Source organism: Dipodomys merriami, unplaced genomic scaffold (genome assembly GCF_024711535.1).
Source record: "Dipodomys merriami isolate MVZ:Mamm:240054 unplaced genomic scaffold, mDipMer1.0.p SCAF_19, whole genome shotgun sequence".
Taxonomy (NCBI): domain Eukaryota; kingdom Metazoa; phylum Chordata; class Mammalia; order Rodentia; family Heteromyidae; genus Dipodomys; species Dipodomys merriami.
In genome coordinates this window covers 2,882,057-2,908,355 of record NW_027203270.1, presented here as the reverse complement: position 1 = coordinate 2,908,355, position 26,299 = coordinate 2,882,057, and the positions used below count along the sequence as shown (strand labels likewise).

The following is a 26,299-nucleotide window of genomic DNA, read 5'->3' as shown; positions in this document are numbered from 1 at the left end:
TATGTTCAGAGTAAGCTTTTAGATGCAGAAAATGGGTGGCTCATAAATCTCCCTTGCCTCAAACTTCCACTGGTAAGGACAGATGGACAACCCCCGTGTACCACATCTCCCTTCTTTGGGCTCTGACCACACTGGCTTTTTTTCCCCCATGCTTGAATCACCCCTTCCTTTCATAGCATTTTTTCTCATCATCCAGGAAGGTCAAATATCACCATGTTCATGAAGTCCTTGCTGAGATCCTGCTCTAAAGTTGCATTCATTTTGTTTATTTGCTTAATCTCACAGTTGTCCTTCAGTATTGTTCAGGGTTGTTTCCAGAATCTTCACTGAATACCCAAGTATACAGATGCTCAAGTCCGTATATTTACAAATAAGTTTGTTATTTATAAATAACCTTCACACATTATTCTATGTATTTTGAGTCATATCTAGATTCCTTGTGATATCCAATCCAGTGTAAAGGCTTTGTAAGTGGTTGTCCTATGGTATTGATCGGGGACAATTTCTGTTACAGATCTGCTCCAGCCATTGTTGGCTGACTCTGTGGATGTGGAACCCCTGAATATATTCATCACTATAGTATTTCTCTTCATCACTTGCTTCTGTGATTACTGTAAGTTCAGTGAAAGGAGGTCTCTGAGCCTCCAGTGCATAATATGCACTCAGGAAATACGTTTGATTGAGTGAATGTGTTACCATAGAATCTATAGCTTTCTTGTTTGGCTACAGTAGTTTTAGCTTTGACAATATCACATTCTCCAACTATTCAGGAGAGAACCAGATAGGTCTTACATTCCTAGATTTCAGCCAGCCTTAAAACAACAACACTCATTCTTAAGTGCTTCTTAAATGTCAAGTTTCTATCTCTTCAGCTGTATAGCTTAGTATAGCAGTGAGGGAAAATGAGTGCAGCAAATACTTGCTTCCTGGGAGAAGCCCTTGTATTCAGATGTGCCAAGTATAAAGATGGAGCTAGAAATGAAGATTTGATGTGAAGAATGGACTTAGTTGTTCATTTTCTCCAAAATAGCTGCAGAGTCAAGGGCAATGGATGTTGTGAACCTTGGTTCAAGAAAGTTCTTGACAGATTTATCTGTCTCTACTTTTTCTTCTCCAGTAAGAAATTGTGCTGTGTAAGCCGGGCGCTGGTGGCTCACGCCTGTAATCCTAGCTACTCAGGAGGCTGAGATCTGAGGATCGCGGTTCAAAGCCAGCCCGGGCAGGAGAGACCGTGAAACTCCTATCTCCAATAAACCACCAGAAAACCGGAAGTGGTGCTGTAGCTCAAGTGGTAGAGCGCTTGCCTTGAGCTGAAGAGCTGAGGGACAGTGCCCAGGCCCAGAGTTCAAGCCCCATGACCAACAAAAAAAAAAAAAAAAGAAAAAAGAAATTGTGCTGTTGCTTATGTTTTTTTTTTATTACAATGGAATATTCCAAATGGTCTCCCAATTGAAAAGAAGTGTATAGAATTCCAGAAGGCTTTATTTCCTTAGTGATTGTCAATGGGATTGCATCTGATATGAAGATTCTCTTGGAAAGTCTATCAGAATTGGCCCAGATGCCCATTGGCTCACACAAAAATGCAGGACATCCATTTTCTGTAGCTATATAATCCCACAGATGCTTTGATGGATTCTTTTCTTAGTTTCTCTCTTCCTCTCCTCTCCTCTCTCATTCCTTTATTCTTCCACAGTGCCGAGGTTTGTACTTAGGGCCTGGGACTTGCTCAGTAGATGCTCGACCACTTTAGCCTCTGTCTTCAGCTTTAATAAGTAAAGTCTTGACTTTAGGCTAGCATGACTGTGATCTTATTTTTGTTTCCCATGTCAGTGTAATGGCAAACCCAGGCCATCAGACTTAGCATATCTTTTTAAATAGAGATCAGATCTTACTAACTTTTTGCCTGGGTTGGCCTCAAACTGCTATCTCCCAATCCTTGGCTAGGATGTGTGAGCCACAGTACCCAGCTAATTCTTTCTTTTTGAATTAGCATGCATTAGTTTGTATAAGGAAAAGTTTCATTGTGAAATTTCAGCAAGTTTTATTGCTCTATTTTCTTATATGCAAGTAAATATTTCACCATATTCGTCCTCATTCATCCTGTTTGCCCTAGCCCTATTCTTCACTAATACCAGTAACTCACAGACTTTATCTGAATCCACATGCTGTTTTATCCTTCTATTATGTATTTGCCAGTCTACTATAATTGATTTTCAAATATTATATGCAATATGTTAAATGCATGGATGATGGGACCCCATTGAAATAGAAGCAAAATAAATTGTTAGTTTACTTTGTTTCTGAAGGCCTTACTGACCTGGGGGTCCAAAAATGACACCAGTGAAACTCACCAAATTCTAGTAGTTCTCACAATCTGAAAATTTCTATACACAGTATAGAAATATGTCTAGGGGTTTACAGAGAGGGACTTTATAGATGTTTATGAGCAAGTTCACTTTTTTTGGCAGTCATGGGACTTGAACTCAGGACCTTCACTTCTAGCTAATTTATTTATTTATTTGGAAATGCCAAAAACAGAAGGGTTACAGTTACACTGCTAGCTTTCTGATGGTTAATTAATTAAGAGATAAGGATCTCATGGACTTTCCTGCTCAGTCTGGCTTTGAACCACAATTCTCAGGTCTTAGTCTCCTGAGCAGCAAGGATTATAGGTATGAGCCACTGGCACCCAGGCAAATGTGAGTTTGGTTGACCATATCAACTCTGTACAACAGAACAAATTATTTTCCCCGACTCTTCATATCCTCATTCCTTAAAAACAGGTTAGGCTTTGAGGCAACTTTTCAACAAGACTGAATCTCTCTTCACAACACCTGAATAGAATCCAAGAGCAGAAATAATTTAACATGGAGCAGAGCAATTGGTTATTTTATTATTTGGCTCCCTGGTGAGCATATTTACTCATCCCCTAAAGTTTATTCTCTTATGTTTCTCTCCTTGGATCTTGATGTAAGCTCAGTAGTGGCCCTGCTTTGGAAGAAGCCACATGTCCAATATAGCAATTGTCACACCAGGTGATAATTTTTTGGCACACACGTATTTGTGCCTTTGGCAGGTATGATCTTCAAATCCACTTACAGTAATGATAGACACTGAAGACATATAAGATGACTATGGGGAGTCACAGAGTACCATAACCCAGATGGATGTGACATAAAATTCTTGCCCTGGGCAGTTGGCGTCAACTTGTTTATGGAGAATTACACAGGAAAGAATCCCTTGGAGATAAAGAGAAGTGTGTGGAATTCCAGAAGGGGAGTCAAGAAATGGAATTTACTTTATAGCTTTTTCCACATAACTCAGTGACTATTTATCCAACACACATGTTATCTGTAAAGAAAGCAAAAGACTCCAGGCTTTTTTTGGGAATGTAACATTGCTCCACACAGATGGTTTGTTGCTGGATTGAGGAGAAATGATTGCTCACACATACATTGTCAGGTTTGAATCCAGGACTAGAGTTGGTGCCAGGAGGCAAGGTGGGTAATTTTTGAGTAACAATCTTGCTCTTCATGTCTCTGTCATAGTTGTTGGACCTGGATAGCTTCCCTTCTCCCTCCATCTTGCCCCCACCACTTTTTGTTGGTTGCAACACTGGGACTCAAACTTGGTACCTGACGCGTTGCTCATAGGCCACACTCTACCAACTGAGCCTCACCTCCAACTCCTCCATCTTCCATCTATTCCTTTCAAATTTATTTATATATAATTATTTAGTATGGGTACTGAGGCTTGAACTTAGGGCTGGGTGCTATCCCTCAGATTTTTTTTGCTTGTTTCCCATGTGTGTGTGTGTGTGTGTGTGTGTGTGTGTGTGTGTGTGTGTGTGTGTGTGTGAGTGTGTGTGTGTGTGTGTGTGTTTGTGTGTGTGTGTGTGTGTGTGTAGTACACCAGTCTTGGGGCTTGAACTCAGGGCCTGGGATTATGTTTGTAATCCTAGCTACTCAGGAGGCTGCTATCTGAGGATGATGGTTCAAAGTCAGCCCAGGCAGAAAAGTCAGAGAGACCCTTATCTCCAGTTAAACCAAAAAGCTGAAAGTGGAGCTTTGGGTCAAGTGTTAGAGTACCAGCCTTGAGGTAAAAGCTCAAGGACAAAGCTATGACTCAGGACTGGTACACACATACCCATGGACATAAAAAAGCCTGTCCCTGAAACTCTTTATCTCCAATTCACCAGAAGTGGAGCTGTGGCTCAAGTGGTAGAAGACCATCCTTGAGTGAAAAAGCTAAAGGAAAGCACCTGAGTTTAAGTTCCAATCTGAGGAGAGAGAGAGAGACAAAGACAGAGTGAGAGAGAGAGAGAGAGAGAGACAGAGAGAGAGAGAGAGAGACAGAGAGAGAGAGAGAGAGAGAGAGAGAGAGAGAGAGAGAGAGAGAGAGAGAGAGAGAGAGAGAGAGAGAGAGAGAGAGAGAGAGAGAGGAGAAAGTAAGAGAGGAGAGGCAGAAGTGAGCTATGTTCATCTGAATCAAATATATCAATCTCCGGTGGTAAATATCTGGGTACTCTTTTGTTCCCCATAATGAGCTGTGGGTGCTTTTATAGCATGACACTGGTTGTTTGGGAATTGGATTTCATGCCCAAATTTGCCTCACCATCAAAGACTTTGCAGAAGTGAAACAAAATGTGAACAATAGACTATAATCATGACAAAAGGTAATTTAGTCAAGTAGAAAATTATAGCCATTCCTAGAAGAAAGGACAAGTGGATGATTCTAGACTCAATGGACTTAAATGAAAACTTACAGGCAGAAGAGAACAGATTTGAAGTGTTTAAAGTTCAGAAATAAGCAAGCTGAATCAATGTACTATTTAGGCATAGACATATATGTGATGAGACTACAAAAAAAGCAAAGGAAGGATCAGCAGCATTCAGAATGGTGACAAGTAGAGATATGACCTTGGGAGGGAGGCTTATGACCTTTGGAGAGAGGTGTGGTGGCTTACAATGTGCTGGGGATCTGGTCCTTCTCAAAGGTAATGATGAGTTACTAAGATTTTTGTCATTGTCTTTAAATGATTTGCATGCATGATTTGCATTTTTATCTTAATGGTCTATCTTATGATTTTTTTTACTTTATGATTTTTTGGGTTTTTTTTGGGGGGGTCCGGTCGTGGGGCCTGAACTCTGGGTCTGGGTGCTGTCCCTCAGCTCTTCAGCTCAGGGCTAGCTCTCTACCACTTGAGCTACAGCACCACTTCCGGTGCTGTAGCTGTAGTCATCTTTCTTTTTGCTTATGTGGGGCTGAGGAATCGAACCCAGGGCCTCAGGCATGCAAGGCAAGCGCTCTACCACTGAGCCACCTTCCCAGCCCCACTTTATGATTTTTATAAGTGAATAAAAGGACAACATTCTTGTTTCCAGATGCACATGCAGCTGCTGTGTTCACTCTCCTCAGAGTATAATGGCTGCTCCTCCAGGAACCACTGGGAAGACCGTGGGGTTGTTTGATGGGCCACAATCTAAGAGAGGTTAAGTGTCAGCTCAAATCTGAAATCTCTTTTTATTCCTTCAATTACAAAGATTTAGGTGCTAGTAGTCAGAATTGCAAGATTTCAAGAATTCCACTGAGTGACTATTTTATTTACCAGTATTCTCTGTACCTCTTGCTTGGCTTTTTTCTCCCTCAAGACTGAAGCTCTACCACTTGAGCTATACTTCCACTTGTGGCTTTTGCTGGTTATTTAGAGATAAGAATCTCTTGACTTTTCTGCTTGGGCTGGCTTTGAACCTTGATCCTCAGATCTCAGCCTCCTGAGCAGCTAGTGTAACAGATATGTCACCAGTGCTTGTCTTGTGCTGGCTTTTTAAAACCCAAGAGTCAGTAAGATGGGGAAGTCAATGCCTGCTGTCCCCTGGCTTCTCTCTTGGAGATCCAGATCCAGTCACATAAGTTGGAAGAGGACTAACTGGAGTGGACCCCTGAGTCAGGGTAAGCCAGCACTCTCTCAGCCATTTGGAAGGGGAGAGGCATTAAAGAGTCAGAGCCGGCTTGCCCTAGACAATCAAGCTGTGAGATGCCAGACAGTTAAGGTTGCATTTGACAGCTCTGCAAATCAAGACTGTGCGTATGCCAGAGCTGGGTGGGACCAGAAATCCCAAGGAAACAGAAAAACACAGCCCGCAGGAGAAGAGAAAAATGAGACTGACACGCACAGAGGACCAGACAAGATGTCAGGAGGAGTGAGAAAAGGAGAAAGAAGAGGAATGGAGAGGTGCCCTCTAAGAACCCTGAGTTCCTTTGCCAGAGCCTGAGGCAAGGACTGGGGGAGGCAGCTATGGGGAAGGTGACCCTCCCAGGAAGTCAGAGCCCCAGTGGCAGGGAGAATGAGTCAGGCTAAGAGAAAAGTCAATCCACGAATGAGATATCTCTTTCTACTCAGCTGCTAGGCATTGAGGACACCTGGAACCATGAGTATCCATCTCCTCATGACCATGGGCAGAGCTGCTCAAGGTGAAGCCCACACAGGTAAATATGTTGTTGAGACATGGCCCCAAAATGAATCCTGGAGTTCTTCTGTTTCCTTACTCTCGCCTGGTTAGGGAGAGACACTGTACCTGACTTATGTAGTTGTGACCCTTCTGTACATCACCTTTCTAATAACAATAAAGTAAATAATAAAAAAATCCTGGAGGCACCATTTGGCCACCTGACCCTGAAGGTAATGAAATAAAACTTTACAGGCACTTGGGTGAATAAATGTGTGAGCAGTTGCTTTCACCTCTCAAAGTCATCACTGATTCATTTAACTTTCTAGTGGTCAGTCATGGGGAAGGGAGTGGCCATGAGTCGGGGGAGATGGGGAGAACCAAGTTGGCCCATTTTTCTGCCTGGGTGGGCTCGTGGTGCATCTCCACACTTGTGGGAAATCCCGAGTCAGAGAAAACCATCCACTTCCAGGAAAGGACATGGGGCAGGGCCAGGAACTCACAGAGCCTATCTTAGCTGAGGATTCCAGACCTTGGCATTCTTCTGCACAGGGCTGGCCCACCATGCTGTTTAGGCCATCTTTTTTTTTTTTTTTTTTTTTTTCCAGGACACGCCTTCTGGCCGTCTATCTGCTGTCCTGTGAACCCTGCTCTCTTCCACTCAGACACCTATCACTGATCAGACTTGTTTAGTTTATTCTAAAGGTAAGAATTTTACCCTGGAAAGGTAATAGTTTTATGCTGGGGTGGGCGGTGTGTGTGTGTGTGTGTGTGTGTGTGTGTGTGTGTGTGCGTGTGTGTGTGTGTGTGTGTGTGTGTGTGTGTGTGTGTATGGTGTGTGTGTGTATGTGTGTACGTGTGTGTGTTCCATTTTGGTGTGTGAATTTCCCACAAGTCACTTGGGACTAAATAGTCCCTCCAGTTAGAAAGCTGTTTAGTTCCCCAATGGCTTATGGAGCTAGTTGTTTCTTTGGGCAGAGTGAGGCCATTTGGAAGGACTCATGTCTCTGTAAAGGAAGAACCTGTTTCCTCTGGTTCTTGAGTTTCCCCTGAATGATTCCCATGGATTTCTTTTTTTCCTTCCTTCCTTCCTTCCTTCCTTCCTTCCTTCCTTCCTTCCTTCCTTCCTTCCTTCCTTCCTTTCTTTTTTTGGTTGGTCATGGGCTTGGGCGTGTCCCTCAGCTCTTCAGCTCAAGGCAAGTGCTCTACTACTTGAGCCACAGTGCCACTTTTGGTTTTCTGGTGGTTTATTGGAGATAAGAATATCATGGACTTTCCTGCCCGGGCTGGCTTTGAACTGCAATCCTCAGATCTCAGCCTCCTGAGTAGCTAAGATTACAGGCATGAGCCACCAGTGCCTGGCTCCCATGGATTTCTTTTGGGTATTATTTGGGTCAATTAAGATCCAGGCTGGAAACAAATGGACTGTATTAGTTTTTGAGAGCTGCTATAACAAATGGTCACACCTTGTGTGATTTGAAACAGAAAGTGTGAATTCAAGCTGTTAGTGGGAGACCCTGGCCCCTTGGAAAGAAGAAGGAAAGAATAATTGCTTCACCAGAAGCAAGTTAGCTGTGGCTGGCAATGGGTGTGCTTTGGCCTGCAGCAGTAGAATGCTGGCTTCTGCCTTCAGCTCCACATGAACTGTGGGTCTCTCTGTGTATCTATCTTCACATAGTTGCCTTCTTGTAAGGACATTAGGTATGTTGGATAAGGAGCTCTCCCTAATTTTAGTATGACAGCATGTGCAAAGACTATTCCAAATCAGGTCGCATCCTCAGCTACTGGGTAGGTGAACTAAGTTGTCTGAAAGAGAAACTGGACACCTGTAATCCTAGCTACTAAAGAGGCTGAGACCTGAGGATCATAGTTCAAAGCCAGCCCAGGCAGGAAAGTCAAGAGATTCTTATCTCCAATTAACCAGCAAAAAGCTGGAAATGGAGCTATGGCTTAAGGGTGAATGCTAGCTGTGAGTGAAAAATGCTCAGGGACAGTCCCCAGGCCCCGAGTTCAAGCCTCAGTACTGGCACACACACATAAACAAGAGAGTTTATCTGAAGAAGCCACGGATGTGTTGAAGATCCTGTAGACTGACTCACCACAACTTCCTGATTGTGGAATGACGGAATGTTGCCAGTTGAGAGCCAATATTATTTCAGGCTAGCTCTAGTTCTTGTATTAGTCATTTATGACCAGTCTCTGTGTCTGAACTTACCATCTTTGTGACTATTAGGTAAGTTTTTTTTGGAATATACTGTTAAACTTAGCAGGCTGGCAGCTCCCACCAGCCCTAAAACTATATGATGATTATAATTTCTGAAGCCTGCACAAGAAAACTTCCCCTGTTCTGTTGTAACCTGCCTTCCTCATGTCCAAACAATGGATCCAGTAAGTGCATTGTTTTATCACTTTCGGTGACTATAAGTGTTTATTTATGTCACCTCTTCCACAATGGAATCTCTCTTCCACAGTAAGCTAAATCAGTGCTCCCAGGCCGTAGTGACTCAAATACAGATCAAAATAAACTCTTATTCCTATTGGTGTTAAAGTGCCCTGTCCTGTCAAGCCTCTGTAAGGACTCTGGTCTTTCTGTGAAGGCCAAGATGCTAAATGTGATTACTCGGGAATGTGATCTTTTTTTCTTCCTTTTTTCTGTTTCAGTAGGTGTTCTACTTAATTAAAAATTTTATAGATATTTTGAATGGGGAAAATCAGCTGATTTCCCTGTGGAAATTTCCACAGCTCCTTCCCCGACCCCCACCCCAGTGTGGAATATGAGGGCTGCTTCAAGCTCTGTAGTGTGTTTGGATGGCAACTCTGTGGTCTGGGACAATCACCAACTACCTGGCCCTTCTACCATGCAGTCCTTTTGTGTATCTGGGGCTCTCCTTGTTGTGAGTAGTAACTGCTACTCCACGACATCCTGTTTTCTTATCTGTGAAATGGGTTGTCAGCCCTTCTAATGAGTTGAGGCTGATAGAAGGGCTAAATGGGACCTTGAAAAGGAAGTTTCATCAAAGACTGAATGCACAGGGGAACATGGCTGCTTTGGGGTATTCCAATGGTGATGTCTGAAGCAACAGCAACATCTTGTGGCCATTCCTAACACTACATGACACATTGCTCTCAGCACCCAGTACCCAGCTTAGGCCTCACTCTCCTATAAAGATGTTGTTTTACTCTGGGTTTCAACTCATGAGTTGGTGTTTTTCATTACTAGGCGTATGTGACAGCTCATTCTGAGTGGACATAGGGAGCCAGGGACATCTGAAGGTCATAAGGAGCATCCAGAGGGAGACCAAGGCCCACAGGACATTAGACTGTCCAGAACTTGGGAGTTTCTCAAGTGCTAGGTAGCTCACATGTGTTTGATGACTACCATATTAGATGACATTCTAACAGAAGGTATCATGGGGCAGTTCTGTCCTAAAGGGTTCCCGAGTCTCATCGGGTTGCTGGAGGTTGACGTGGACAGATGCCTTGTCCTTCTCTCCCTCACGCTGGTGTCATGCCCCCACCATCCCATACTGGGATTTGAACTCAGGGCCTGGGAAACTGTCCCTTCACTTTTTCTGTTAAGGCTGTGCTCTATAATTGGAACTACATCTCCACTTATGTCTCTTTGGTGCTTAACTGGAGATCAGAGTGTCACGGACTTTCTTGCCTGGGCTGGCTTGGAACGGCCATCTCAGATCTCAGCAATGTGAGTAGCTAGGATGACAGGTGTGAGCCACCCAACAGGTTTCTATGGTATAATAGGATGCATGTGGTTTTGGGGGTGAACCTCAGGTGAGCCGTTGTGTGGCTGGTGGTCACAGACTGTGTGCATAAGGCTGGTATGACACATTTTGGCTCCTGTGTCCCTGCTCAGGTGTCACTTCACAGAACAGAGAAGCTTCTGGAAGTTGCCCCGGGGATGCTAGTGGCACATCCTCAGGGGGCCCACAGTTCTCTCCTGAGGAGGGTGTGCGACCCTTCAGGGAGCTCCTTATAGGTGAGGAGGGGTCCCAAGCCAGGCAGGGCCAGCACTTGCCAGGAACAGCCTTTATTCCCATGGGGTACCACATCTGGCATCCCGCAGTCAACCCTCCTCGGGGACATTGAGCTTCTCCTTCACCCCACAGGCCACCACGGCGAAAAAGAACTCGGGGAAGAAGGTACGGATGTAGACCGCGACCTTGGGGACAGGGTTGGCCATGAACACCTCTTGCTTCTTCCTCCGCACCGTGCGCATCACCTCCTCGGCCACCTCTACGGGGTGCACGCCGTAGCCCAGCTTCCTGGAAAAGACTGAAAGCCCCAAGATGGGGATCGGGGAGGGGGGGTCTGAGGCCTGGGCCAGGAGCAGCCTGGGGTGAACCCTCTGCCCACCCAAAGGGACGGGAAATGCGTGCACCCGCACAGACCAGGCTGCCAGGCCACGCTGCTATCTGCTTGCCACTACCCCAGGGGTGGGTGGTGGTGGGGTGGGGTGACCTTTCAATCCTGCAGACTTCCCTTTTGCTGCCTCAGTGCTTTCACCTGATGAGAAGGTAGGAGGGCTGGGGCAGAGCTTAGAGAATACCGGGGTGCCAAATGAATTATGGGCCTGTCAAGCTGCAGTGTTATGGAATTGAGTTTGTTCAGTGCCTGTTGGAACCACATACTTGTCCTCAGCTTGGAGCCTTCCTCAAGGTAGACCTGAAGCCTTTGGCAAAGATGAAGTGTTTCTATGTGTAGAATGTTCGAGAATATGACATCATGTATTTGTAGAGCATTCCTTGTAGGCCGGTGAGCTGGAAACTTCATCTTTCTTACAACTCCATGAGGGTAGGAATTTCTATTAGCCCTCATTTTCCAGAGGGGAAACTGAGGTACAGAGTTATTAAGAGATTCTTATTTGGGTGCCAGTTCCGGGCTTGAACTCAGGACCTGGGTACTGTCTGCTGAGCTGCTTTTGCTCAAGGCTAGTGCTCTACCATTTGAGTCAGAACTCTTCTTCTGGCTTTTAGTTCTATTTTTTTGGTAGTTTTTTTTTTTTTTTGAGAGAAGATGAGTCTCACAAACTTTTCTGCCTGGGCTAGCTTTGAACTATGATCTTCAGATCTCAGCTTGTAACCCTTAGCTAGGGTTACAAGCGTGAGCCACCCACACTCAGCTTCAGAGACTCATTTTAAGAATTGAATCTATGTTCATCCATTTTATGTGTGGCAGAGACAAACTTCTAGCTGTTCTCTGGCTGGACACCACTTCTACCTAGCGCCCCCTCCTTGGACAGGGCAGGTGCTTACAGGCCAGGTTCTCATAAGGAACAGGCCCAGAGGGCAGGTTTAGTGTATAAGTTCAGCTTGGCCTGGGTCTGTTGTCTGGAGGTTGAGCTTCTTTATCAAGAGGCCTCAGGTCTGAAGGTGTGTACCCCACCCTAGACTCATGTTTCAGGAACACCCACCTTGGGCCCAGCCACACAATGACCTCTCCCAATCCCCCACCCCCCAGCTCCCAGCTTCCCTCTGAAAAGCTCACATTTCCAGATGGAGGGCTCCCAGTGTCCTTGCTCTGGATACACATGGTAGGACCGGATGAAAGTTGGGCTCACAGTGCTAACCACCACGTCATATTCCTCTACTTCAGCCCGAAGGCAGTCAAAGAAGCCCAGGGCAGCGTGCTTAGAGGCCGCATCTGGAAGAAACATCAGCCAGAGGTGGGTGTTGGTGTGGGAAAGGGCCATCCCTGCTTCCCCAGAGATGCATTAGAGACACAACAGCTGACCTAGATGTTCCTCAAAGCTCAGGGCTGAAAGGAGCCTCACAAATCCACCTCAGACCCAGGCACTGGTGGCTCATACCTGTAATCCTTGCTACTCAGGAGGCTGAGATCTGAGGATCACAACTTGAAGCTACCAGGTCTGGAAAGTTAGTGAGATTCTTATCTTCAATGAACTAGCAAAAAGCTAGAAGTGGAGTAGAAGTGTGACTCAAACAGTAGAGTGCCAGCCTTGAGCTGGCCCTGAGTTCAAGCTCTAGTACACACACACACACACACACACACACACACACACACACACACACACACACACACAAACTGAAACAACAAAAATGATGACAACAACAACAAGAAGAACAACAATAAAACCCTTGCTTAGAGAAAAAGAGCAAAAGTCAGAGTTAAAATTGAACTCTGATTAGCAACTTGGCTGCTATATGACTATGGTTAATCATGTGGGGTTTTTTTTTTTGTTTGTTTGTTCTTTTGGTGTGGTACTGAGATTTGAATTTAGAGTCAGGTGCATTCAAGGCAGCCATTTTATAGCCGAGCCACACTTCTATCACCTTTGTGCATTGTTTATTTATTTAGTGCCAATCCTGGGACTTTATACTCAGGGTATGGGTGCTGTCCCTGAGCTTGTGTGCTCAAGGCAAGCACTTTCCCACTTGGCCATAGCTCCGCTTCCAGCTCTTTGGTGCCTAATTAGAGATAAGAATCTCATGAAGGGGCTGGGAAGGTGGCTCAGTGGTAGAGTGCTCAGTGGTAGAGCGCTCGCCTTGTATGCCTGAGGCCCTGGGTTCAATTCCTCAGCACCACATAAGCAAAAAGAAAAAAGCCGGAAGTGGTGTTGTGGCTCAAGTGGTAGAGCGCTAGCCTTGAGCTGAAGAGCTGAAGGATAGCGCCCAGGCCCAGAGTTCAGGCCCCACGACTGGACCCAAAAAAAAAAAAAAAAGAATCTCATGGATTTTTTTTTTTTTTCTGCCCAGACTGGCTTCTAACTGACTAAGCTTCAGGAGAAGAAAAACCTTATATTTTACACCTCAGCATCTTCTGAGAAGACTTGCATACTCCAAGTGCTCAAAATGTAAGAACTTTGCTGGTTGCTGGTGGTTCACACTTGTAATTCTAGCTATTTGGAACACTGAGAATAGGAGGATCTTAGTTCCAGGTAGAAAAGTTTGCGAGACCCTTTCTGAACCTGTGGTGCATACCTGTCATCCCAAGATAGAGGGGAGACTGACTGGGAGGATCGAGGTACCAAGCCTGTCAGGGCAGAAAAGTCTATGAGACTCCAGCTCCACAAAAGGGAATCCAGATGTGGTGCATGAGCCTGTTACGCCAGCAACAATCAGAAGCCTACAGCTGGCACATGGCAGCTCAGGGACATGCTCAGGTGGGAAGTGATATCCTATCCTAAAAGTAAGCAGTGAAAAATAGGGCTGGAGATGTGGCTCAGTGGTAAGAGTGCCTGCCTAGCAAACAAGAGGCCCTGAGTTCAAACTCCAGTACCACCATTACCACCACCAAAAAAGGAAAAATAAAAGGAACTGAAGGAATAAGACCCAGCAGAGAGCCAGCTCAGCTCATCTCTGGGGGTGAGACATCCCTCCCCCTGTGTAGTTATGTGCCTGGTCTTACGCGGACAATACCTCTGTCACTTAAGGTGTACAACATACAGATTCATCATCTTCGCCTCTGCAACTTACAAGCTGTACGGAAGGGGACTCCAAACTTCCCTTGGATGTTGTTTACTAATACGATCTGGCCTGTTCTCCGGGAGATCATGTTGGGAAGTAGGACTGGAAAACATAAGGCATAACTGTAAGGAATCTTGGAGAGGAAGTAGATGAGTAGAGCATTCTTTACAATTTCTTTGCTGTGCACACATGCACACACACACACACACACACACACACACACACACACACACACACACATACACACACGGTTACACAATTCCACAATTCATTCCCTAGTGTGGATCTTTTCATTTTCTTGTCTTTTCTCTTTTGAATAGACAGGGTCTCACTATTTCTTTCTTTCTTTATTTTTCTGGCTGCCCTTAAACAATGATCTTCCTGTTTCTACCTCTGAATAACCAGGGTTATGGTCAAGTACCATCATACTCTGCTTTGGATTTCATTTAAAATGAAATGTAGGGGAAAGAAATGCTATAAACTAAGAATACAAGTGAAATATGGACAAAACCAAAAATGAAAAAAAAAAAAAAACCTCAAAGGTTGTTTAGAGACTCAATTTCCAGAGTGGTCAATGAAATTTAGCACCTTCTTGGTAGAGATGAGCAAATAGACACTCAGAGCTGTGGCCAGACTCAGGTCCCTGAATAGGGAGAGGCCCACCCATCGGGGCAACCTGGCCTGGCCTTTCCTACTCTGCTGCTTTTGCTCTGTGAGCTGTTGCCACTGAGAAGTTGCTGTTGGGGCTTGATGGACAGAGGTGCCTTTGCTGGCTCTCTTGGTATCTGATCAGTGTTGGACTTGGGGGAAACTTTTCTCTGGTATACTTTCTAGAAGGTCTAGAAAGTCATCTCTCTGTTCCAAAGGCTTCTTTTCCCTCATTGATCCTCCATCTCCAGAGGCTCCTGGAATGGAGCTGGCTGGTGAGACTATGACTGGAGACCAGGCCTTCTCAGCCTCTGCCATGTACCCAATGCATGTGTATGTGTCCCTGGGGCTTCTGCTTAATCAGATTCTGTTCAGTGGATACCTCCAGCTGTAACTCCATAGGCTGCAGCTTGGAGCCTTGAGTTTTGAGGTGAGAAGGCTATACCCACAAAGTCTTCCAAGCCCCTCAGTTAGGTCCATGAAGAAGCCACCACTTCCCCTCTAAAGGTAGACATCGTCTGCCTTCCCTGTTTCAGTGCAAGGACTGAAAGAATGCATCCCCAGCAAGCGTGAAGCTCTGAGTTCAAACCCCAGTATCACAAACAAATGGACAAAAACAGTCAATAAACAGCATCTGTGTAACAGAGAAGTAAATAATACAGAATAACACCCACATATGTTTAAAGAACACTGGTGGAGAGTAGGGATTGGAGGGGAGAATAAAAAGAGAATGTGGTACAATTACTCAATAATAATAAATAATATTAAAGAAAAGAATACTGGGCCAGGCACTGGTGGTTCGTGCCTGTAATCTTTGTTCCTTATGAAGCTGAGATCCAAGGATCACAGTTGGAAACCAGCCTGGACAGAAAATATTATCTCTAATTAACCAGGAAAAAGCCAGAAGTGGAGCTGTGGCTCCAGCCATCGAGAGCCAGCCAAGCAAGAGCATGAGGACCTGAGTTCAAGCCCCATTATCACAAAAAAAGACACTGGGCTTCTTGTAGTTTGGTGATAAATCCATTTTCCTTTTTATTTTTGAGGACAGGAACATTAACCAACTGTAAAACTGATGTAGAAAAAAATAGGTCGAAGATAAAAAGACATCTCCAGACAGGTTGAATGAGAAGAGGACCATGGATATGGAAGCACAAAGAATCATAGAGAGCGGAGCTGGGGGAAGAGTGTCATGGACAGAGAGATTGGAAACGTAGTGGTAGCATATTTCCAACAGCCCTTTTCTATCAGCCTTCTCAGTGATTGTGTTTAAGGCTCCTCTTACTGAAGTTGGGAGCCTCTGATAGATTGAGTGACATGGCTATCTGGCTATGTCACAGGTCCTTTCTTGGTGTGTGGTGGCCTAGAAACCCAGGGGGAAATGGAGAAACTCACGAGACCTTTGGTCAGAGTGATGGGTCCAAAGTAATTGGCGTCCATGATCTTCTTGTCCAACTCCAGGGAAATCTTGTGGGCAGGCCCCTTCATCTTCACACTGGCATTGTTGATGAGGATGTCCACACAGCCATAACAATCCAGGACTTCTTTTGCCACATCTTGGACACAGCTGATGTCTGAGAGATCCAGGAGGACCAACTTTGGAGTGAATGTCTGTTGAACCAATGCGAGAATCATGGCTTGTGTGGGACCACTTTCCCCTTATAAACCTGAGGGGCTCTCAATCCAACAGTCTTCCACTGCTCTAGAAATTCAAAGTGCACGGGATTCCTATCAAGAGACAAAACTAAAGGAAGTTGTAAACATGTAATTCTGGCCAGGGTTCCCAAACCAATAAATCCAAATGAATATTGCTTTTGATAATGGTCCACTTTGGAGGCCATGCCCTGGTCCCAGTGGTGACATCAGTACTTTGAGCATTTCTGAGCTCCATTTTGGAAATTGCTTTCCAAACTGGATGACGGGCCATAAGAAAATCCTTCTCAGCATACATTAGATCCATATTGGAACAGCACCTATGAGGTAGGTGCTGTGTTTGGCTCTAGACATTTGCTGCTATCAGGACTATTGGGTCTAAGGTTAGGAACAGTTGGAAAAATTGGTGATACCATGAGGTGGTTCATTCCTAGTGTTTGATAAACAGTAGTTCGGAGCTATGCCCTTGAAGAGTAGGTTCCCTATTTTTTATTTTTGTTGGTCATGGGGCTTGAACCCAGGGCCTGAGTGCTGCCCCTGAGCACTTTTGCTTAAGGTTAGCACTCTACCACTTAGATCCACAGCACCACTTCCTATTTTCTGGTGGTTAATTGGAGATAAGAGTCTCACAGACTTTCCTACCTGGGCTGGCTTTGAATTATGATCCTCAGATCTCGGCCTCCTGAGTAGCTAGGATTTCAGGATCACAGACTTTCCTACCTGGGCTGGCTTTGAATTATGATCCTCAGATCTCGGCCTCCTGAGTAGCTAGGATTACAGGCCTGAGCCACAGGTACCTGGCTGAGCAGGCTCCCATTGGGTGGTTAGGGTCCCATGAGACATCCTTGATCTTCTGCATTCTTACACAAAATCAGGGCTAGGGTCAGTGTCAAATTATTGGTGTGGTGAATGGTCAAAATAAATGAATCCCTGTTGACTGGCGGATAGACCTAAATCAAGGCCAGTGGGCTAATCACACCACATTCACCTCAAGTAATACCAAACTTCCTCCACTCAGCCCAAGAACTGTTCCTGAATAACGGATGTAAGCTAAGGATACCTATGAGTTCCCAAGGCCTGCTGGGAAGGCATTACCTTGCTGGGGTCAGCCACGCTGATCAAGGCATCATAGAGGCTTTCCAGCCTCTCCCAGTTCTTCCCACACAGCACCAGTCTTGCCCCACCTGTATGGAACACTCGAGCGCATTCTGTGGAAAAGAAGAAAAGCAAGGTATACTTGATGGATGAAGCCAATGGTGGTTGAGCCCCTTCTCTTAAGAACTCAAAAAGTCAAAAGAATTCATAGTTGCGTCATGATGTTCTTCCAACTCTCTTCCAAGGCTAGAAATACTTTTTGGGGAGGGGTGCCCGAGACTGAACTCAAGGCCTTTCACAAGTTGAGCAAGCACTCTACCACTGAGTTATTCCAGCTCATCTAGAGCCTTTAAGACCACTATACTAACCTATCTCCATCTAAAGATTGAGAGAGCCGCCATGTTTGTGATATCCAACTGCCATTTTTCCTGCTGCACTTTCTCTGTGATAGGTCTCCCCAGCCAGGGCTCTTCTTCTTAAAAACATGAACCTATTTCCTATCTAATTAATTTATCTCTGGGCTAATTCCTGATTTACCCCAGATAGGACCTTCTGACTGTTATTGTTGGTAGACATATAGTATTCTTATGGAGTAATACTTGTTTTTTTTTTTTTAAAGGAAAACAGAGTAAGTTTATTTGAAAACAGTGAAAGAAAGGATTGAGAGACTGTCCATCCAGAGAGGGGCCCCAAAGAGAAATCCAAAAGAGTTTTCTTTGGAGTGTGGTTGGAGAACTAATCTTGATGCTTAAAAATAACAGTGACATATGTGGACAGCTTGTTCATTCCATGAACTATTAAAAGAAATCTTTGCATATTGTCAGTTGTGGAGAGATGAATTACAATTCTTTTCATAATTTTAAGAGGCGGTGTATATTACCTTAGGTCCCATAGGGGCAAAATCAGAGCCAGAGGTATAAGAGTCCAGGGTTCTTGAGGGATTTCCCTTCAGAAAAAACTCATCAGGGAGTGAGGACATGGAGCCAGCGTCAGACAAGAAGGTGGTGACAGACAAAGTCTAGCTTTGGCTAACCCAAGGACAACTCAGTAGTAGTAGAAACCCCAATCCAGAACTGTGCTAACCCGGGGGGACCATTTTATAGCATGTGCATCAGGAAGAGGGTAACAAAATCAGAGGTAACAGAATGGTAGAGGAGAACCTGCAGGGACTGAAAGAGGGCAAGAATTGATTTCAGCAACATTTAAAGGAGAAGATCTGGGCATTGGTGGGTGGTCACAGGCAGGGCTGAGATTTGGTGGCTGCTCTCTGAGAAAGGCTGGGTTGTCACTCTTGCTGCAAACTCTATGAATACAAGGTGACACAGCATCCCACTTGGCTGAATTGTGGAGGATTAGGGCAAGGTCAGGAGTGGATGTAATCCATTTGTTTGATTTCCATAGCTTGCTATTGTGAACCCCAACAAGGTCATTTTACTTGTAGGGCGATTCTGGTTTAGTGGTATCCAGGAGTGCTTTGGATTCTGTGTGTGTGTGTGTGTGTGTGTGTGTGTGTGTGTGTGTGTGTGTGTGTGTGTGTGTGTGTGTAAGCTCTTACTTTTTGCTTGTCTTGGGCTTGACAGAGGAGCAGTTGGAGTCTGGAATCACTGTCATCAGCCACACATGGAGGGCAGGCCCTAATTTAAGTTCACATACACCCAGCTTCTAAAGTTGCCTTTAAATGCGTGAGCATATTTCTTTCTGCCTTGTATCTCTTTCCAGAGTGGGCCAATGAGATGTAGTAAGAAGTTAGTGGTCATGACAGACTCAGTCATGTTTCTCTGTCAATGTGAGTTTTGCTCTGGAGATGTGACTCCTGGGGTCCTGATTTATACAACCAGTAACCATAACTGAATGAAATTTAACATAGGAAGCAGATTATCAAACCATGTACATCACACAGCAGTAGAGAGAGCAGCTACGTAGTAATACACACCAATGGCGACACAAGAGAGTTGCGATGTATCTTCAAACAACAGGACAAAGATAATATATATAGACCCTTCTTACCCCAACAGCAACTCTAGACAATTCTTATCAAGCTGGCAAGGGGCATATACCAAGATTGACACATCTAGCCCATTTTAAAACCCTCAAGAAATTCAGAATTGAAATCATGTAGTGAATCCTATGACCATATTGGAACCAAACTGGAAACTGATAAACATTACAAGATAATTGATCATTGATAAACATTAAAGAACATACTACTTATCTAAATGAGTGCCTCCCTCAGTCAAATGGTTGGACTAATAAAATCATTAGACTGTTTATTAGATAGATTTTCCCCTTTATTGTTGTTATTGGGCTTGAACACAGGGCCTGGACCCTATCCCTTAGCTTTTTGTGCTCAAGGCTAGTATTCTACCATTTGAGCCAGAGTTCCACTTCTGGCTTTTCGATAGTCAGTTGGAGAGAATCATCTCATGGACTTTCCTATCAGATCGGCTTTGAATTGTGATCCTCAGATCTCAGCCCCCTGGGAAGCTAAGATTGCAGTTATGAGCTACCAGTGCCTGGCTAGATCAGCATGTTTGAGCACTGTTGACTGAGCATTTGGTTGCTGGGGATACCAGCTGCACAGAACACTGGCTTCACCATGGGAATAACTAGGGAACACAGAGAAGGAACAGTGTGAGAAGCATGTTAGTGTGGGTGCACGTGTGCAAAGAGCCATGGGATATAAGATAGAAGTTAAGGTGGCAGGGGAAGCTCTCTAGTAAAGGCCACATTAGGGTCCATGTGTCAGCAGCCTGATCTGTTTCTAGATCACACATTCTATCTGGAGACTTTGCTTTTCCTAAAGCCTTTAACTGAGAATGGCCTTAGGTGGACATGTCTTTTCAGTTTTCCTGGGCAATGCTGTTGTCTGCTGTCTGGTCCGATTGGTAAATATAGTGCCCTGGTTTGGCCCTACCCCCTTCTAATGAGACAGGACATCTTCAAGAATTGCTTCTCTGATCCACTATGGGGACATACAGAGAGCCATATCTATCTGATTTATGCTTCTAAAAAATAAACATATGACTGACCCAAGATGGTCACTCATTGAGCTATAAGCCATCCTCAAGCGTGTAGATTAACTTTCACTGTGATGTTCCACAGAAGCAGCAGCAGGCTTGAGAGGAATCTCAGAGAAGGTGTTTCTCAGGGTAGAATGCTCCCAGCCTTCCAGAATTACTCTTTGGAAAGAACAATGCTCATGACACAGTGGCCAGATAGTCATTTTGTTGAATGACTAATAGATGCTTGGCTGTGTGGACTTTCTGCTGGATTTGAAAAAAAAATAACAAAAACAACAGTGAAAATTGCAACTCAACTCATTGTTTGGGATGGGAGAGTGAGAATTTTGAAAAACCAAAGGGCATTTATTGGCCCTTCATCCCAGAAGCCACTAGCAGAAGGACCTTGAGATGATCTAACTCAGAAGATGCTAATATAAATGCCTACAAAACTTGGAGGTAGTTATAGAAGAACCAGGCTATGGTAGGGAGTAGTGGGGTGTGTGGCCCACTGAAGTGGGCACACTGTGCCTGTGTGATCATCACCAACATCATTGCTAATGCTTGGGGAGGGGGCACTTCTAGGTGCTCTGTTAAGTGCGACCTGCTCTGAATTTACTCATTGCTCACAGATACATCACGAGCTACAAGTTGCTTAGCATCTTTGTTTTACGGATGAGAAATGCAAAGCAGGGAAGTGAAGTCACCAGCTAGAAAAGTGCCAGAGCCAAGTCTGGGTTTCCATTGAGTATACCACCAGCGTGCAGCTGCAGCTAAGGACTTTCCTTGCCTTTTGCCATTTCTGGAAACTCCATGAAAGCACAACCAGTCACAGGATACACCACTCTGAACTCTTAAGACTGTGAGTTTACAACTCCCAAAACATTCCAGTCCTCTCAGGTATCCCTCAAGGAAGCCATAGCTTTCCCCCCAAGGAAAGAAACAGAGACATACCCTGAAGAACTCCAAAGTGATCCCTCCCCACCTGGCAGGTGCTTCTTGCCAGTCCCTTGGGTAGAGATGGGCACACACACACACACACACACACACACACACACACACACACACACACACACACGGGTGGAGCCAGCTTACCCTTGCCCAGTCCTGAGATGGCATCTGTGATGACCACTACTTTGTTCTGCACGGCAGACTTCGACCACAGCCTGGACACCTCCTGATAGATGAAGAGGAGACCGCTGATCCCCAACAGTAGCAGAGGCAGCATCAGCACAGCCATGATTCCCATCTTGTTCTGGGGATTGGATGGGGGACAACAAGGTGGAAAAGGTCGGCTTTGTGGAGATGTGACTCTCAGAGTAGAGAGAGGGGGGCCTGGGGCTGCAGAATCCTTCAGGGACCTCTCTGCTCTGTGCAGCCTGCAGGCCGCTCCCCAGATAAGTGAGCTTGCAATCGAATAAGAAGTAAGAAGTTACTTACTGTGTCTCCAAAAGCAAATTTGAGTCTGGGGGGCTGGGGGTGGGGCTGCCTGCCCCACAGGTTAATGACAAATTTAATTAAAATGGGTCTGCATTTCTTGGAAGGAGATCCATGTGTGAAGTCTACTTGCTTGGGCCTTAATGGTTATTTATAGCTCTCACTTGCACTAAAAGGCTTTTCAGGGTAAATATAGTGCCTGCTCTGATATTCAGGGACACATGCTGGCTGGATCTGATTTCCAAGGTCTTGCCAGGACTTTTAAAGCTCTCCTGGCCTGTTGGGCTACCAGAGCTTCCCTGCAGCTTGGGGCTGAGCACTAGGGATCAGGCCCTGGGATTTTCAGTACAGCCACCCTTGCCCTCACTTCCTGTTTCAGGTAGTTTGAAGGCAGTTCCCCTTCTGATTGGGAGTGAAAAGCCCAGAAATACTGGTATTAAGCAGAGTGGAGCCTGTTGCAGAAGGAACCATTGACATGCAGCCAAGGAAAAAGCATTTTTCTAGAGTGTTGCTTATCTACTGGAGCCTGTACCTTTGTCCTCAACTGTAAAATGGGAGCAACAGCCTCATCTTACAGGACTGTCAGATGGACAAAGTAAGAGTGCACAGCATAAATCTGGCATAGACCTTCACACCCAAGAAGATAACCATTACCTTTTGGGATGAAAAATGCTAAGAAGCACGGTGGTTTTGTTGTTGTTTGTTTTTGCCTTTATCATTTTAGAGGAGAAAAAGGGAGTGGGTGCAGAAAGAGAGGGAGGAAGTGTGTACACATGTGGAAAATGAACTATATAACATGTGGGCAGGGATGAGTGGGGAAAACCCGGAGAAAGTGAAGGGAAGGGAGACATTGAAAGGTACTCATCACTTGACTTATGAAATGGTAACCCTTCTGTCTACAGCACCTTCATAATAATAATAAAATTATATAAAATGCTAAGAATTTGTCCCATTTTTTCTCACATGCACGAACGCATGTGCATGTGTGTGTGTGTGTGTGCGTGCGTGTGCATGTGTGTGTGCGTGTGCATGTGTGTGTGCGTGTGCATGCACACGCTGCTGTTTGTGCTCCCCCTTGGCTTTTTCACCCAAGGTTGGAACTCTGTCACTTGAGCCATACCTCCTCTTCTGGCGGTTTGCTGATTAATTGGAGATAAGAGTGTCATTAGCTTGGCAGATCATAGCAGTTGCTCCTTCCATTGTGCCTATGAAATGCCAGACCTTGTTCCTAGATCTGCACACTTCCTAATGAATTTAGTCTCCACATCTTTGAAATAGGATTATTCTCCTTTTGCAAGAGCAAACTAAGTCACAGAGAGATGAAGTGGTGTGGCCAAGTAAAATGGAGGATCTGGGATTTGTTTGATGATGATGATGATGATGATGATGATGATGATGATGATGATTGTTGGTTGTGGGGCTTGCCTTCAGGGCTTGGACACTGTCTCTGAGCTCTTTGTGCTCAAAGTTAGTGCTCTACCATTTTGAGTCACAGCCCCACTTGTGGTTTTTGAATGGTTAATAGGTTAAAAGTCCCTATGAGACTCTTATAGGGACTTTTCTGCCTGGGCTGGGCTTTGAACTGTGACCCTCAGAGCTCAGCCACTTGAGTAGCTAGGATTATAGGCATGAACCACTGGTGCCAAGCCTGGATCTGGGATTTATATATGCAGTGTCTTAGGTTTACATTTTTTTGGGTCACTGCAACCAAATTTCAGATTTGAAAAACATGTATATTGTGTAGTGTACAATTGTCTGAGCTTACTATTTCTGGCCTGTGATGAGGCAGACCATCATGGTGAAAGGGTTATGGTGGAGGAAAGTGCTCCCCTCCTGACAGCCAGGAAGCAGAGAGCCAAACACAGGAAAGGGCTAGGGAAGAGATATATTTTCAAACGCATATCTCTAATAACCCACTTTTTCCAACCAGACCCATTCTTACCTTCCAACCTTCTAATCGCCCATTCCTCACTGCATTAGTTCATTGAGGAAGTTAGTACTGTTATATCGTGGTCACACTCAGGGACTAAGCTGTCAGTGAGCGTTTGGGACCATTTTATAACCAAGCTGTAACAGGTGAGTTGTCTGGTTCCAGAGTTAATTCTTTTAACCATATCTTATTTTCATGCAAAATGGTGTGTGTGTGTGTGTGTGTGTGTGTGTGTGTGTGTGTGTGTGTGTGTGTGTGTGTGTGTGTGTGAACTGGGGCTCCAACTCAGGGCTCAGCTCTTCTTTAGCTTCTTAAGGCTGGTATTCTATCACATAAGCCACACCTCTACTTTCACTTTTTGCTGGTTAGAGATAAGATTCTCTCAGAGTTATCTGCTTGATTTACCTTTGCCTGCTTTCCTAAGTAGCTAAGATTACAGGTGTGAGCCATCAGCACTTACACACACACACACACACACACACACACACACACACACACACACACACACACACTCATCATTCTAGATGCCAGGAATATAAAGAACAGTTTCTATAGAGAAAGTTCCAGTCTACGAGTGAACAGATATCAAACAGATCATTTTGGTACACTGAAAGCATTAAAATCTCCAGCAGGATCTATCTTCCAACAATGTGATATGCAGGGAACGCCTTGGCTCTGTCTCTGTCTTTAGCAATCTGCAGAGGTGCTCACCGGCTGCGTCCCCATGCTGTGCATGTGTGATTTGTATGCTTTTCTCTTTGTGTGCTTTATTTCAACGCAACTGGCCTCTTTAAACTTTGAAAGAAACAAAAGGGCCTTGGGGGCTCAGGAGACAATTCTGACTTCAGCCTCTATGACTAATGGCCTTCACTCCTGTCCTGCTGTTCACACTGGTCCCTGGCTCCTTTCTCTGTCCAGTGATGCCAGTTTCATTCATGCAGCTCCGGAAAATTCATTTCTTTCCTGGATGCTTTCAGCATCAGTCTTGTGAGACGTGTGTATTTTGAGAGAAGAACATGTCTTTTTGGGAACATTTGCAATTGGGTTTTCTTTTCTCTAACATCAAATTTGACTCAATATCCTCACAACCAGGCAGAAAGGATCTCTTTACACAAATATGCAAGGAGACAGGCTGTGTAAGAGAACCAGCTTAGAGACAAGGGCCTCTGAGACTTGTGGGTACGAACTCATCTTCCCAGGAGAGCAAAGGACCCAGGGAACACACATGCTTTGAGATGCACACATTGCAGCAGAAATCATTTTATATCTTTTTAAATAGTCTCCATGGAGCAAAATACAAATTTCCATGCAACTGACATTTATTATACACATGAGCTCAACCGAATCCCAAGCACAAAGAAGTTAGTTGGATTTTTTTCCTTTATTTTTTGACTGTGGTGATTCAGTACAAATAGATCCAGAATTAAAAAAAAAATGGAAACACCAAAGACAACTATGATATGCTTACTAAATACATAAATAAAAATGAACATGAACTATGACATGCATAAAATTATTAGAATTTGGTGACTCATTTTCTTTTTCAACAAAGCCCAGGTTATAAGCAAGCACCTGTAGCAAAAACAAAACAAAGCAAAACAAAACCAACAACTGAAAACAGCAACAACAACAACCAAATTCCCCCAAATTATGTGGCTGACAATTTGTGACCTCAAACAAGTTAGACCAAAATACAAAAGTGTTTCATGCAATATGGTAATCAAGCACATTTGGGAACTCACAGTCCTGCATTGCCCCACACAAGATTTGCATGCTTGGCATTGTTTATTTTTAGACGTGAAAGCTCCAGGGACTTCAGTTAAGCTAAAGCCATTCAGTCTGTTTCACTGAGCTGTGATTCCAGTGTTTTCATTTGTAGCATTTGACTATCCTTCTGATTTTTTAATATTTTTTTTTTATTGTAAAGATACTGTACAGAGGGGTTACAGTTACATGAGCAAGGTAATGAGTCCATTTCCTATAGAGCATTGTTACCCTCTTCTTTATTTTTCCCCTACCATCCCTTTCTTCCCTGCTTCCCCGACTCCTCCCTCCACCCCCGCCCCCAACAAAGTTGTAAAGTTCCTTTTCAACATAGTGTCTTGTACATCTCGTTGTTATGAAATTTCAAAGAAAATAGTAAAAAAATATTTAAAAATATCTGTGTGTGTGGTGTGTGTGTGGTGTGGTGTGTGTGTGTGTGTGTGTGTGTGTGGTGTGTGTGTGTGTGTGTGTGTGTGTGTGTGTGTGTGCCAGTACTAGGGCTTGAACTCAGGGCCTAGGTGTTGTCTCTTAGCTTTATCCCTTGAGGCTGGTGCTCTGCCACACCGCTGCTTCCAGCTTTTGGTGGTTGATTGGAGATAAAGAAACTCATGGATTTTCCTGCCTGCACTGGCTTTGAACCTGGCTCCTCAGATCTTCTCCTCTTGAGTAACTAGACCTGAGCTACCAGTAGTCTGGTAATTTCTGTCTTCTAGAAAATAACAACAGAAAGTATAAGATAGCTCGCTACAAAAGCTATTTGTGTGTCGAGGAAGAACAGTTTGGGTTTTTCTATCAATAAATCTGACAGACAATGCCTTTTGGGTCCAATTGTAAACACTTCCTTCATCTTCTCTTTCCCCTCTCTTCTTTGATACCGTTTTTAGA

General features: G+C 44.5%; 1 protein-coding gene and 1 long non-coding RNA gene across 2 annotated transcripts; one reads left to right on the top strand and one right to left on the bottom strand.

Annotated features, from left to right (window-relative positions):
* Positions 1-10,478: 10,478 nt before the first annotated feature.
* Positions 10,479-21,867, bottom strand: Dhrs7c (dehydrogenase/reductase 7C). Its single transcript, XM_070026722.1, has 7 exons — positions 21,724-21,867; positions 21,379-21,538; positions 17,285-17,397; positions 15,937-16,147; positions 13,901-13,993; positions 11,952-12,107; positions 10,479-10,739 (listed from the first exon to the last, which is right to left on the bottom strand). The coding sequence occupies exons 2-7, from the start codon at positions 21,530-21,532 to the stop codon at positions 10,531-10,533; spliced, it is 936 nt and encodes a 311-aa protein (XP_069882823.1). The 5' UTR covers positions 21,533-21,538; positions 21,724-21,867; the 3' UTR covers positions 10,479-10,530.
* On the top strand, positions 12,049-17,972 carry LOC138830343 (uncharacterized). Its single transcript, XR_011373007.1, has 3 exons — positions 12,049-12,129; positions 13,181-13,278; positions 17,904-17,972. It is a non-coding gene; the product is annotated as an uncharacterized lncRNA (long non-coding RNA).
* Positions 21,868-26,299: the final 4,432 nt, after the last annotated feature.